General features: G+C 47.3%; 1 protein-coding gene across 1 annotated transcript in view; it reads left to right on the forward strand.

Annotated features, from left to right (window-relative positions):
- The window catches only part of LOC119970929 (mucin-5AC-like), a 152637-nt gene that overhangs the window by 48722 nt on the left and 91414 nt on the right, over positions 1-12501 (forward strand). The window contains 2 exon segments of the mRNA XM_038806038.1: positions 3662-3790; positions 5577-5724. Of these exon segments, the coding sequence (XP_038661966.1) occupies positions 3662-3790; positions 5577-5724 (277 nt within the window).

The raw sequence follows: 12501 nt of genomic DNA on the forward strand, positions 1-12501 counted from the left end.
ACTCGGCCCATCGGCTAGGGAAGAATCGCTGTTCGCCGTAAAAAAACGGCGAGCAGCAATTCGTGTCGTGGGGCGGCCGTGGGGGGGGAGAATAGCGGGAGGTCGGGAAAAATGTCGGGAAGGTCCTCCCGCTATTCTCCGATCCGTCGTGGGCAGCGGAGAATCGCGCCCCAAGTGTTTCACGACGGCGCGAACAGGGCCCGGGCATGACCTATTCTGGCCCCCACAGGGCTCACGCCGCTCCAGCCTCCTTACGCGGCACCAAATGGGAGCCGCGCCAACCTGCGCATGCGCAGTTGGGCCAGCTCAATCCTGCACATGCGCAGTAGTGCCGCGACATTTTGCGCATGCGCGGGGAACTTCTTACGCGCGCCGGCCCCGACCCAACATGGGGTCGGTGTTCAGGGGCCGGCCGCGGCGAAAAGTAGGCCCGGGGGGGGGGGGGAGGCCGGCCCGCCGATTGGTGAGCCCCGATCGCGGGCCAGACCCCTACGGAGGCCCCCCCCAGTGAAGGAGCCCCCCCCCCCCCCCCCCACAGACCGCTCCCCCAAGCCTTCGCGACGAGTACCCACCGGCAGCGACCAGGTGTGGACGGCACCGGCGGTACTGTCCTTTTCTTCGCCGGCCGCTCGGCCCATTCGGGCCGGAGAATCGGTGCTCGCCGCTCGCGGCGATGCTCCGAGCGCGTGTGGCGCGATTCTTGTGGTGCTGGATTCGGGGGGGTGGGAGAATTGTGTGCGGGGGTCGGGGCGGCGTGGTGCGATTCGCGCAGAGCCCCGGCGATTCTCCCACCCGGCGTGGGGGGGAGAATATCACCCATCGTTTCACATGGGTTCCAGAGTCCAGAATCTAAGTCCAAAGAGGTATTTCTTCACGGTGATTGGTGGTGCTGACTTCACAAGATAAGATAGGCATGCAAAGATTAATCAGTCTAGTAGATGATGGTGCAGAATCTCTAGCAGAAGCAGTGTAGATGGGGCTAGTGTTTAACCTGGGAAGAGCTATTTTCTGTGTGGCTGTCAAATAGAGGGTTAACAGCAGACTGAGCTTTGCACATCAACAAGGCAATAGTATTGGTACCACAAGCCAGAAGCCCATGTCACATGACTGTCACCTCTCCACACTGTCTTTGACAAAGTAAGTGCTTCCCTCAGCTGAGCCCTCGATATTGTTAAACATCTCAAATCATTAAGAATTGAAAGGAAGGTCTTAACAGACGAGCAGACTCCTGTTGGCCAACCTGCATTATGAAATGCGGATAGTTTTTATATATTTCTCTTTGAATTTGGCCTATGCGGCCCACACAGGGTGATTCGAGGCTGCTCAGAGATAACGATGTGCGAGTTTCCCCAATACTGTCAGGTAGCTCTGTTTGTTGGGGGGCAGAGACAGACATAGATTCACCCAGTTTAAGGATGTTTGTTTATTGTTTTTAAATTTTTAGAGATATCCATGACTTTGGGGGTGATTTCAGCCAGCATTTGTTGTCAGAGAGAATGACAATGCAGGCAGAAAATTCAGAGAGTCGGGAAATGCCAGTTGGAGAGGAGCCCCCAATGATTATACAGGGAGGGGAATCCCTGAAGATTGTGCAAGGGGAGAACCCCCAATGATTGTCCAGGGTGCGGGGAAACCCTGGTAAAACTGTGGTGGTGGGAGGAGTAGAGTCCACTTCAGTGCCGATCGGGGTTCCCTTTACAAATGGCGCCCTGATTGCTGTGGAAAATCTTGAAGTAAGTGAACTGAGTATGTGCTCTATCAGCTCCTACCCTGCCAAAGTGATGGAGTAAACCCCGCCTTACTCATTGATTATACTCAGAGAGGCTCAAGTCCTGGAGAGAAAACTGAGCTGTGCAGCTGGAAAGCTACACGCTGTTTTCAGTATAAGCCTGACACTTTGTAAAAATATGATAAAATGCCACCCAATATCAATATATATTTTACAAAAATATACAATGTAAGGCCTTAGTCCCCCACACTATTGTTGATGTTCAAAGAGACTTGCGGGGGAATTTTACGGTCTCTTGCACTGGTGGGATTTTCCAGTTAATGGTCTTTTTAGTGACTTGCTGCATTTTCCAGCCCTGGCTATGCTGTTATGTGACCATCAAATCCCATCCAGGGTGGCTTGTACTAGGTATGCAAATGTTAGAATGCAGGTACAAGCAATTCGGAAACCAAATGACATGTTGCGCTTTATTGCAATAGCATTAGATTACAGGAATAAAGAAATCTTGCTACAATTTTACAGGGTTTGGTGAGAACATGTCTGGACTACTGTGTGCAGTGTTTGTCTCCATATTCAAGGAAGGATATAATTGCATTGGAGGTGGTATAGCAAAGATTCGCTGGATTGCTTCCTGGGATGAGCGGGCTGTCCTCTGATGAGAGGCTGAGTAAATTGGGTTTATACTCTCTGGGGTTGAGAGGAATGAGAGGCAATCTCAGTGAGACAATCGCCATGCTGGAGGGACTTGACAGGATGGACACTGAGGGCAGGATTCTCTGGCCTCCCTGTAGCGTGTTTCTCGGCAGCGGGAGATGGCTTGGCATTGTCTAGTGGTGGGATCTTCTGGTTCTGTCACTGTCACTGGTATTTCCCATTGAAAAACCCCACACTGCCAGGAAACCCGTGGTGGCGTGCACCTTTGCCGGGATTGGAGGATCCCGCCGACGTGCCAGCTGGAAGATCTTGCCCCGAGAGGTTGTTTCTGCTGGTCAGAGAATGCAAACCACGGGGGGAGGGAACTGTCTCAGGGTGAAGAAACGATTATTTAGGACTGAGCTGAGGAAAAATTACTTCACTCAAAGGGTTGTGAATCTTTGGAATTATCCATCCCGGAGGGTCATGGATGCTCCATCACTCAATACATTTAAGGCTGGGATAGACAGATTGTTGGATCTCTCAGAGAATTAAGGGATACGGAGAGCTGGGGAGGGGGGGGGGGGGGGGGGGGGGGAGTGGAATCAGAGCCGCAATCGTATTGATTAGTGGAACAGACCTGATGGACTTGTCTTCTTCTCCTATTTCTTGTACCCCGCTTTAAGTAAGATTCAGCACAGTGTTCAACAATAATAATTGTATCAGTAGAAAAATAAATGAAATGATGTTTCTGAATATATTTAATCGTTTTAGTTCATTTTAAATCCCCTTCCCAGAATTACCTCTTTTTCAATGTTGCAGATGTTACCCATGAAGTAACTAAACTTCTGCGGACTTCAGAACAATGTAACTCCACCCTCTATATTAAAAGACATTTATGGAGTAGATTTTAAATAAAATTAAAGGCAGGCATGATCTATGTGGGCAGGCAATTGACGCCACCAAACTATTACCCAGGCATTGAAAAAGAGAATCTAGAGGGCGGCATGTGGTGCAGTGGTTAGCACTGGGACTACGGCGCTGAGGACCCGGGTTAGATCCCGGCCCTGGGTCACTGTCCGTGTGGAGTTTGCGCATTCTCCCCATGTCTGCGTGGGTTTCACCCCCACAACCCAAAGGTGTGCAGGTTAAGTGGATTGGTAATGCTAAATTGCCCCATAATTGGGAAACAAAAACCAATTGGATCCTCTAAAAAAAATTTCAAAGAAAGAGAATCTACCCCCCATGATGTTTGCTAAAAAGTAGAAAAGAATCAATAGCTACGATCTGTCTTTTCAGCTCTATTTTGTGACTATTACGACACTGATGATAAGTGTGAATGGCACTATGCACCATGTGGAATTCCCTGTTTGAAAACCTGCCGAAATCCTGGTGGAGCATGCTCCAAGGTTATCCCCAAACTTGAAGGTAATTTTTTAACTAATTTATATGCTCATGAAATTTAATTTTATTAAATGTTTCCATGCTAAAATTACAGAACTCAGGTTAAACAAAGTCCATTTTATACAAAAACTTTCTTCTGCATTTTAAGATATGAGGTGGAAAACCAGATTCGTTATACAGTTAATGGTGGAGGAAGATCGTCCAAAAGACGAGTGCTTTCACTCTGCCTCAAAACAATTAATTGTAATCGAGCAGTCCGATCGATCGACAGTTTATCCATTAGCCTAAATATCGACACCATCCAGCAAATAATGACAGCTGTTTTAGATTCCTGTGTCCAGATAATTGGGCTTGAGCATTGCTGTCACCTGGACTGGTGAGACAAAACCATGGTGAACCATTACGGGAAGTTCATACCCAGGATGGTCACGTTGCTCAGTCTGCTCCACCAACTACTGAAGAAGGGACAGATATAGGACTGTGGTCTCCTACATCAGAAGATGTTTCACGAGGTGAAGCAGTATCTCTCAGAGGAATTGCTTACCCACTTCAACCTGGACAAGCCCCTGCTCCTCACGTGTGACGCCTCACCAAACGATGTTGGGGCAATCCTGGCACACTGCATGCTCGACAGCTCGAAGCGACCTATAGCGTTTGAGGAGAGAAAGAAACACCTCACCCTCACCCTTACTAGCACCGGGAGGGACCCCTCAACCCCCAATGCACAGAAGCAGGAGGGCCCCAACCGGCGAGCACCAAGCTGCTAGGCACAAAACAAAACACAACAAAAATACAATAATCACCATACAATCCCCAACAATAAAAAAAACAACATCAGTGCAGACAGTACACATAATCAATTGGGCCACTGCCCAGCGGCTCTCACAGTTCTAGCATCCGGTCTCCGGAAAGCATCCAGTCCAAAACTGCAAAAGCGAGTCCGCTCTCCTTCGCCTTCACCCCGTCAGCGGGCCAACCAAAATCTTCCCTGTGCTCCACTCCCACTGGTAAGCAGAAAGGCAGCCAGTAACAAGTACAAATCCCAGGCATGGCAGCTGCAAGCTCCCTTCTCGCTCTCCCCTGCAAGCAACTGGCAGCAGCAACAGGCTCCTCTTGCTCTCCATCCAACTGGTCGTAGCTCCGTTCTCCTGTGCCATAGTCTAGGCTTCAAAGTCTGAAAAGGCAACCAGCATACAAAATAACCCACCAGGCCCAGAAGCAGGATTACAGCCAGAAGCAGCTGGAGCTCAGAGAAAGGTTCCCTTCTTGCACCTCAGAACATGAGCTACGCAGGATCACTCGGGGGCAAAGCTTCCAGCAAATTGGAGCAGCTCCCCACAGAATATAAACCCTGACCTGGAAGCAGTTAGGGGAAAGAGACCCTATGGGGAGTGGAGTGTGAAGTGAAGTAATTATTGTGACTAGTATGGAATAAAGTGAGTTGTACCCTGCAGCCTGGCGCCTCATAGAGTCTTTGCCTACGTCTACAACATATACCAACTAGTAACAGAAACTACACAGCAGTTTACACTAACTAATAACAGTAACTACACAGCAGGTTACACTGACTATTAACCAAATCGACACAGCAGGATGCATTAACTAATAACAAATATACAAAGAAGTTTACACCGACTATTATCCAGGTAAAATGTACAGTGTCCACTGAAACCTAACTACTGCTAAGTAGGTGAATACATCTGTTGGAGAGAAAATTAGTTTTTATTGTTCACTTGTCAGGATTTCACTGATGTAGACTGACTGCTATTAAAGAATGAGCAAAGTATAACACTATTGTCGTATTGCATAGGCTGCTATCCAAAATGTCCTGATGATGAACCTATTTTGGACGAGGATAAAATGGAATGTGTTGAATTGGATGACTGCCCCTGTTATGTCAATGGGAATCACTATGAGCCAGACCATGCTGTGCCAAGCACTCAGAACTGTGAATCATGGTAAGTTTTACCATAAACATTTCTACATTTATTATTAAGATAACAATTATTGCAGTAGTAGTATTCTTTTCATTTTTTGAGGAGCAGAGGAATGAGCAGAGAATGAAGAAACCGATGCTGACCAATGTTGCCCATTCCTATTTCAGAACTCAGTATCAAGTGGAATCAGCACAGCATGGGCTCTGCTCAGCCACTTGCCTCACCACCCAGGGGCTCACCTCTGAGCTCCAGCGTGACTCTCATGACTGGTTTCCATTTTGAAATGCAGTAGTAATTCCCGCCAGTGGCGGGGGGGGGGGGGGGGGGGGGGGGGGGGGGGGGGGGGGGGGGGGTGGAACATCTGACGTTCCCGGAAGCATATTTAAATTAATTCAAATTCATAACAATCAGGTTCAAGCCCTTGCTGAAGGCTCAGAAACATTGGGCGGGACTCTCCGTTGCCCGACGGCAAAATCGGGAACGGCAATCGGGCAGAGAATACCTCAGAACGCCAAAATCACAGCAGGCACCGGCTTGACGCCGGTCGCGAATGTTCTGTCCCCTCCAAATCGGCGGCATCGCGACGCGCGCCGCGTGCAGTCGCAACCCTGTTTGAATATAACTATCGGGCCCATCTGCGATGCTCCGCCTCTGATGGACCGAGTTCCTGACAGCGCAGGCCACGTGTGGTCTCAGCAGTCATGAGCTTGGCGCGGTGGCTGCAGAGAGAGAGAGAGAGATGGTGTGCGGACAGTGTCCAGCACCGCCATACTCCGCCGAGAGCCATGCCGCTATCCATGGGGTTTCTGCCAGGGATGGGTGGAGTAGTGGGGTTTGGCCAGGAGGTGATTTGTGGGGTCGGGTTGAATGGGGTCGCAGTCCAGCACAACTGCTGCTACCTTTTTGAGCACGATTGTTGCGTGTGTGGATGGTGTAGGCGTACGTTGCGGTTGCAGCTTGACAGCCCTGCGCATATCCAGCATGGAGCCAGCAATTCTCCCACCATATTTTGCACGTTCTGCGGGTGTTTCACACAGCGCCAGTGCTAGCCCCTCACTGGTAGCGGAATCAATGCGAGTATGGCGCTGATTTTTCCATCATGAAACGCCACGGATCCTCCATTGGCGTCAGCACTTAGAAGCAGAAACGGAGAATCCAGGCAATTGTGTTCTGAGTTTCCGCCAGCATAAATCCCATTTTTGGAATCTTGTGAGAGTCAGCTGCCATTATAGGATTTGTGCCCATGGCCAATGGGACTGAAATATCAGGGCTTGTGTGTCTTGCAGCTGATTACCGCTGCTCATGTTTCAGACCAGCGTCTGTTGTGTAAGAAATCTGGAGAATCAGGAAATTCCACTTGTGTGACATGAGGAAAGAAGAGTGAAAGAAGATAAAGCAAAAGTGGTGGGAAATTTGACTGGGTGGAGAAAACTCACTGCAATTGCACAAATATATAATAGTCATACTGGTGTAACTGAGAATTTCTTCATAACCAAGAGTATTACAATAACTTACTGAATATTACTGATTTCTATTACACAAGCTACGTTATATTCTCTAGAAATTTGAAGATTTAGCAAAGATTTGTTTGAAGTTTTAAGACTTCAAAGGGGAGAGATAATGGAGATAGAGAGAGGGGCTGGTTTAGCTCACCAGGCTAAATCACTGGCTTTTCAAGCAGGCCAGCAGCATGGTTCGATTCCCGTACCAGCCTCCCTGGACAGGCGCCGGAATGTGGCGACTAGGGGATTTTCACAGTAACTTCATTGAAGCCTACTCGTGACAATAAGTGATTTTCATTTTCATTTTCATTTCAAACTATTTCCACTGAATGGAGAGTATAAGTCTAGGCGCAGTCTAAAAATTAGAACTAGACCTGTCAGCTATACAATTAGGAAACATTTCTACATGTAAATGATGGTGGAAGTTTAGAATGCTCTTTCAAAGATAATTTATTAATTTAAAATCTGAGACTGATTGATTTTTCTTGACCTAAGTTATTATGGGACGTCAGATAGTCATGATTTCACTGACTAGCAGAACAGATTTCATTGGGTTAAATGGTTTATTCCCGTTCCTATGTAAGTAGGAGTAGGTGTCATGGCCCCGCAGCCAACCTATAGCAAATAGCATTCCTATGAATTACTGATGGTGATAATGTCATTCAGGGGTCCAGTTTGCTATGGCAGCATACACCATTTACCTGCATGCTGCAGTCTGGAGCTGTGGATTGGAATGGTAAAGCTCCTTCCAGCACATGACAGACCATGAATCTCTGGTCATTATCGTGTATTGTAAAGATTCACAGCTTCATACGCAGCTGTTTGGTTGCATTATTCCTTGGCCACCAAGTCCTGGGGTGGAACTTGAACCGGGAACTTCTGGCTCAGGGGCATTTATGTTACCAACTGCACCACAAGACCTCCTAAACCATTGATAGGCACCCTGAAATGCAGCTTATGTGGTCAGGCTTACCAGTTCAGCTTCTTTTATTAGCCTGATACCACCTTATCATTTTGGATGCTGATTAGTACCTAAGTTCACCACATTGTTGCTGCAACTACAAACTCTGCAGAAAATGATAATCTCCGAACCTGCCAAATTCACCAATCTCTACTTCTTCCCCTAACATTTTGAATCACACTCCTCCCCAAATTTCAGTATCCCAATCTACCCCAACCTTCCCATCTCCTAATCCCCATTCTGCAGTCTCCATCTCTTCTTGACGTTCCCTGCTCTCCACCCACCTTCTCCAAAACTGATCTACCAGTCTCTCTCTCTCTCATGAGCCCCTATCCTGGATTCCCATTCTCCAGTTCCTCCTCTCTCCTGACCCCCAGCCCTCAATCCAAACTCTAAACCCCACTTCTCGTCTCAGAACTACAATCCCTATTCTACCTCTCAACCTGCTTCTTGCTGCAACTCTTGCATCCAAATCTTCCCCTTTTCTCTTGGGCCTTCGCCCTGACCCTCTTGTTCCTGCACAAAGCACATTTCCTCTTTTTCCACTGAGCCCCTAATCCCCTGTTTTTTCCCCCTTTTGACTCTTTCTCTCCCCATGACGATCAACTAATTCTCCCCGATACACAATCTGACCTCCGTTCTCTGCAGTGGATTTGGGAGCTTCCCAGCTGTGGCAGTCAGTAACATTATGGGGCAAAGGAATGTTGCTGTTGCTGTGGCACATTTAAACACAAAGTTTAATCCAGGCCCCCATTCTAAGAGAATTGTACTATATTATGATTTATGTTATGCAAAAAAAATGGAAGGATTACACTAACACTTGTGGCTAAATCCTCAGATATATTCACATCAATTATCAGAACTAGTCTGATATACAACATTCTAAACAAAACAATGGATTCAAAGTTTTAATAGTTACAATATATCATACAGTAATCTCACAGCCCAATGCAAAATCTCAGATATTTCTATTAGGCTGCATCATTTCTTTCGCACCATTTGCCACAAATTAACCAAACCAGCAAACAGATGGCAATATTCCATCCAGCACAAGTCAACTTCCGACCATCCGCTGTGCTAGTTTTTGAAAACATTGTGCCAGAAGCTGATCCCACCCACAAATGTGGCCTCCTCCCAGATCAATTTAATCAAAATTGCACTTTTCATCTAATTATGCTTATTTGGGGCTCTTGAGGAGGTTCACGGCTCCTTTTTGTACAAGGTTTCTATTCTACAAATTTTTGAAAAGCTTCTAACTATTTATTTTAATTTACTTACTACTGGGCACCGAATAAGTAACAAATGGTTCTTTATTACATTTCTAAATCATTTAAAGGAACAGTTACTCACAGGTGTGAACTGGACACTTGATTAATTATTGTGATAAATACATTTTTAGCTGTATGAAGCACTCTGTGCTCTGTGGGCATCGCAGGGTCTCGGGTGCTTTATCGATCCTTATAATCACCTTTTGGTTTGCTGTTTTAAGTTTAATTTGCTCTTTGTTTTTATTTTGGCCAGTATCCCTTTAAGAGGCTGCCCCTTTATAATTTGTCCCTCAGTTTGTTTAATCTTGTTTAATTGGCTGACCTTAAAATAATTCAGCTGTATTAAACAAGTTACCACTCTTAATTATATCAAGATAAAGAAATATTTAAAAATCAAAATTACTCTTGACTCCCTCAGACATGACCCTTTGTAAATTGGCCAAACACTGGAACGCTGCAGCATTGTACATGTGGGCCCGGTACATGGCTGCCTGTGACTGGGCTCCCCTGTCCTGAACCTCAACCACAACTGCACAGTGTGCCCCATGCCTTGGATGTTTTGACCCATGCCTATGACTTTTTGACCCAAGGCTTCCACTACAGACGCCAGCCATCTCATGCACTTCCCTGGGTAATTCCATCACCCTCTGATTGTGATAGTGAGAGATCTGAGGTCAGGGACTCCCCTTGAGGTCTTCTCCTATTCTGGGCTGCCTTTTCCTAGTGGAACATAAAGTACATGGTGCGATGCATGGAGGTGAATTACATGCAGGGTCTGCAGCTGTGTGTGCAAGGCACCTGGCCAAAGAGGATAATACAGGTGTTGAGGTTTGGTGCAGGATGGGATGTGATGGAGGTGTGGGCAGTAGTTTTGATTGGCCTCTATGGGAGTGGTGGTGTGATGTGAGAAGTGAGGGACAGGAATAATGCTTGTTTCCCAAAGAAAGTTGTTCATCTTCTTCTGACACTGCGTGCCAGTCCACCTGATGAGCTCACGAAATTGACTGCCTCGGCCACCTCCGCGTAGGCCCAATTGACGACCATGGACTGGAGAGCCTGCCCACCCTGGAGAAGTGGGTGTTCTGCCTCTCCTCCAATGCATCCAACATTCTATCAAGCTTCAGGTGATGTCCCAGAGGACTGGAGAATAGCCAATGTTGTTCCTTTGTTTAAGAAGGGTAGCAAGGATAATCCAGGGAACTACAGGCCAGTGAGCCTTATGTCAGTGGTAGGGAAATTACTGAGAGAATTCTTCGAGACAGGATCTACTCCCATTTGGAAGCAAATAGTCAGAGGCAGCACGGTTTTGTGATGGGGAGGTCGTGTTTCGAGGAGGTCGCAAAGATGATTGATGCAGGTAGGGCAGTGGATGTTGTCCATATGGACTTCAGTAAGTCCTTTGACAAGGTCCCTCATGGCAGACTGGTACAAAAGGTGAAGTCACACGGGATCAGGGGTGAGCTGGCAAGATGGATACAGAACTGGCTAGGTCATAGAAGGCAGAGAGTAGCAATGGAAGGGTGCTTTTCTGATTGGAGGGCTGTGACTAGTGGTGTTCCACAGGGATCAGTGCTGGGACCTTTGCTGTTCGTAGTATATATCGATGATTTGGAGGAAAATGTAACTGGTCTGATTAGTAAGTTTGCAGCCAACACAAAGGTTGGTGGAATTGCGGATAGCGATGAGGACTGTCAGAGGATACAGCAGGATTTAGATCGTTTAGAGACTTGGGTGGAGAGATGGCAGATGGAGTTTAATCCGGACAAATGTGAGGTAATGCATTTTGGAAGGTCTAATACAGGAAGGGAATATACAGTGAATGGCAGAACCAGAGAGATCTAGGTGTACAGGTCCACAGGTCACTGAAAGGGGCAACACAGGTGGAGAAGGTAGTCAAGAAGGCATACGGCATGCTTGCCTTCATTGGCCGGGGCATTGAGTACAAAAATGGGCAAGTGATGTTGCAGCTGTATAGAACCTTAGTTAGGCCACACTTGGAGTATAGTGTTCAATTCTGGTCGTCACATTACTAGAAGGATGTGGAGGCTTTAGAGAGGGTGCAGAAGAGATTTACCAGGTTGTTGCCTGGTATGGAGGGCATTAGCTATGAGAAGAGGTTGAATAAACTCGGTTTGTCCTTACTGGAATGATGGAGGTTGAGGGGCGACCTGATAGAGATCTACAAAATTATGAGGGGCATAAATAGAGTGGATAGTCAGAGGCTTTTTCCCAGGGTAGAGGGGTCAATTACTAGGGGCATAGGGTTAAGGTGCGAGGGGCAAGGTTTAGAGGAGATGTATGAGGCAAGTTTTTTACACAGAGGGTAGTGGGTGCCTGGAACTCACTACCGGAGGAGGTGGTGGAAGCAGAGACGATAGTGACGTTTAAGGGGCATCGACAAATACATGAATAAGATGGGAATAGAGGGATACGGACCCCGGAAGTGTAGGCGATTTTAATTTCGATGGGCAGCATGGACGGCACAGGCTTGGAGAGCCGAAGGGCCTGTTCCTGTGCTGTACTTTTCTTTGTTCTTTGTTGTTCTCTGACTCGGTGAAGCATGGTGCTAGGATTCGCTGAGCCATATTCTTGGACTGGAGTGAGAGTGCTTATAGCAGTTAAGTGATCCAGCACCAATTCTGGCCCAGGCAAATCTGATACCACTGGGAATGAGAATTCCCGAGATTCACATTGGGCAGAGTTCCGGTCCATTAACATGTCCCGATTTGCTCCACAAATAGCGTCCCCAACGGGAACGTGAACCACACAGCAATTCAGTCCCGGCGCCAATACTTCGGGGCAAATTGTCTGCCTCCCCGGCCGTGTCCTTTTCGGAGGCGTGCCGTCACTGGCAGCAGGAATTTCCCGCCATTGGCCAATGGGATTTCCCATTGTGAGCACCCACATGCAGCCAGGAAACCCGCGTACAGGGGTGTGTTGCCTGCGAAACAAAGAATCCTACTGGCAGAAAGTTCACCCCTTAGTCTCCCAAACACAGAATTTCACCCACTAATTGGTTGAGTTGGTCAGTGCTCTAGTTAACAACTAAAAGATTATCAGTTCAAGG

This window comes from Scyliorhinus canicula, chromosome 9, assembly GCF_902713615.1.
Source record: "Scyliorhinus canicula chromosome 9, sScyCan1.1, whole genome shotgun sequence".
Lineage (NCBI taxonomy): Eukaryota > Metazoa > Chordata > Chondrichthyes > Carcharhiniformes > Scyliorhinidae > Scyliorhinus > Scyliorhinus canicula.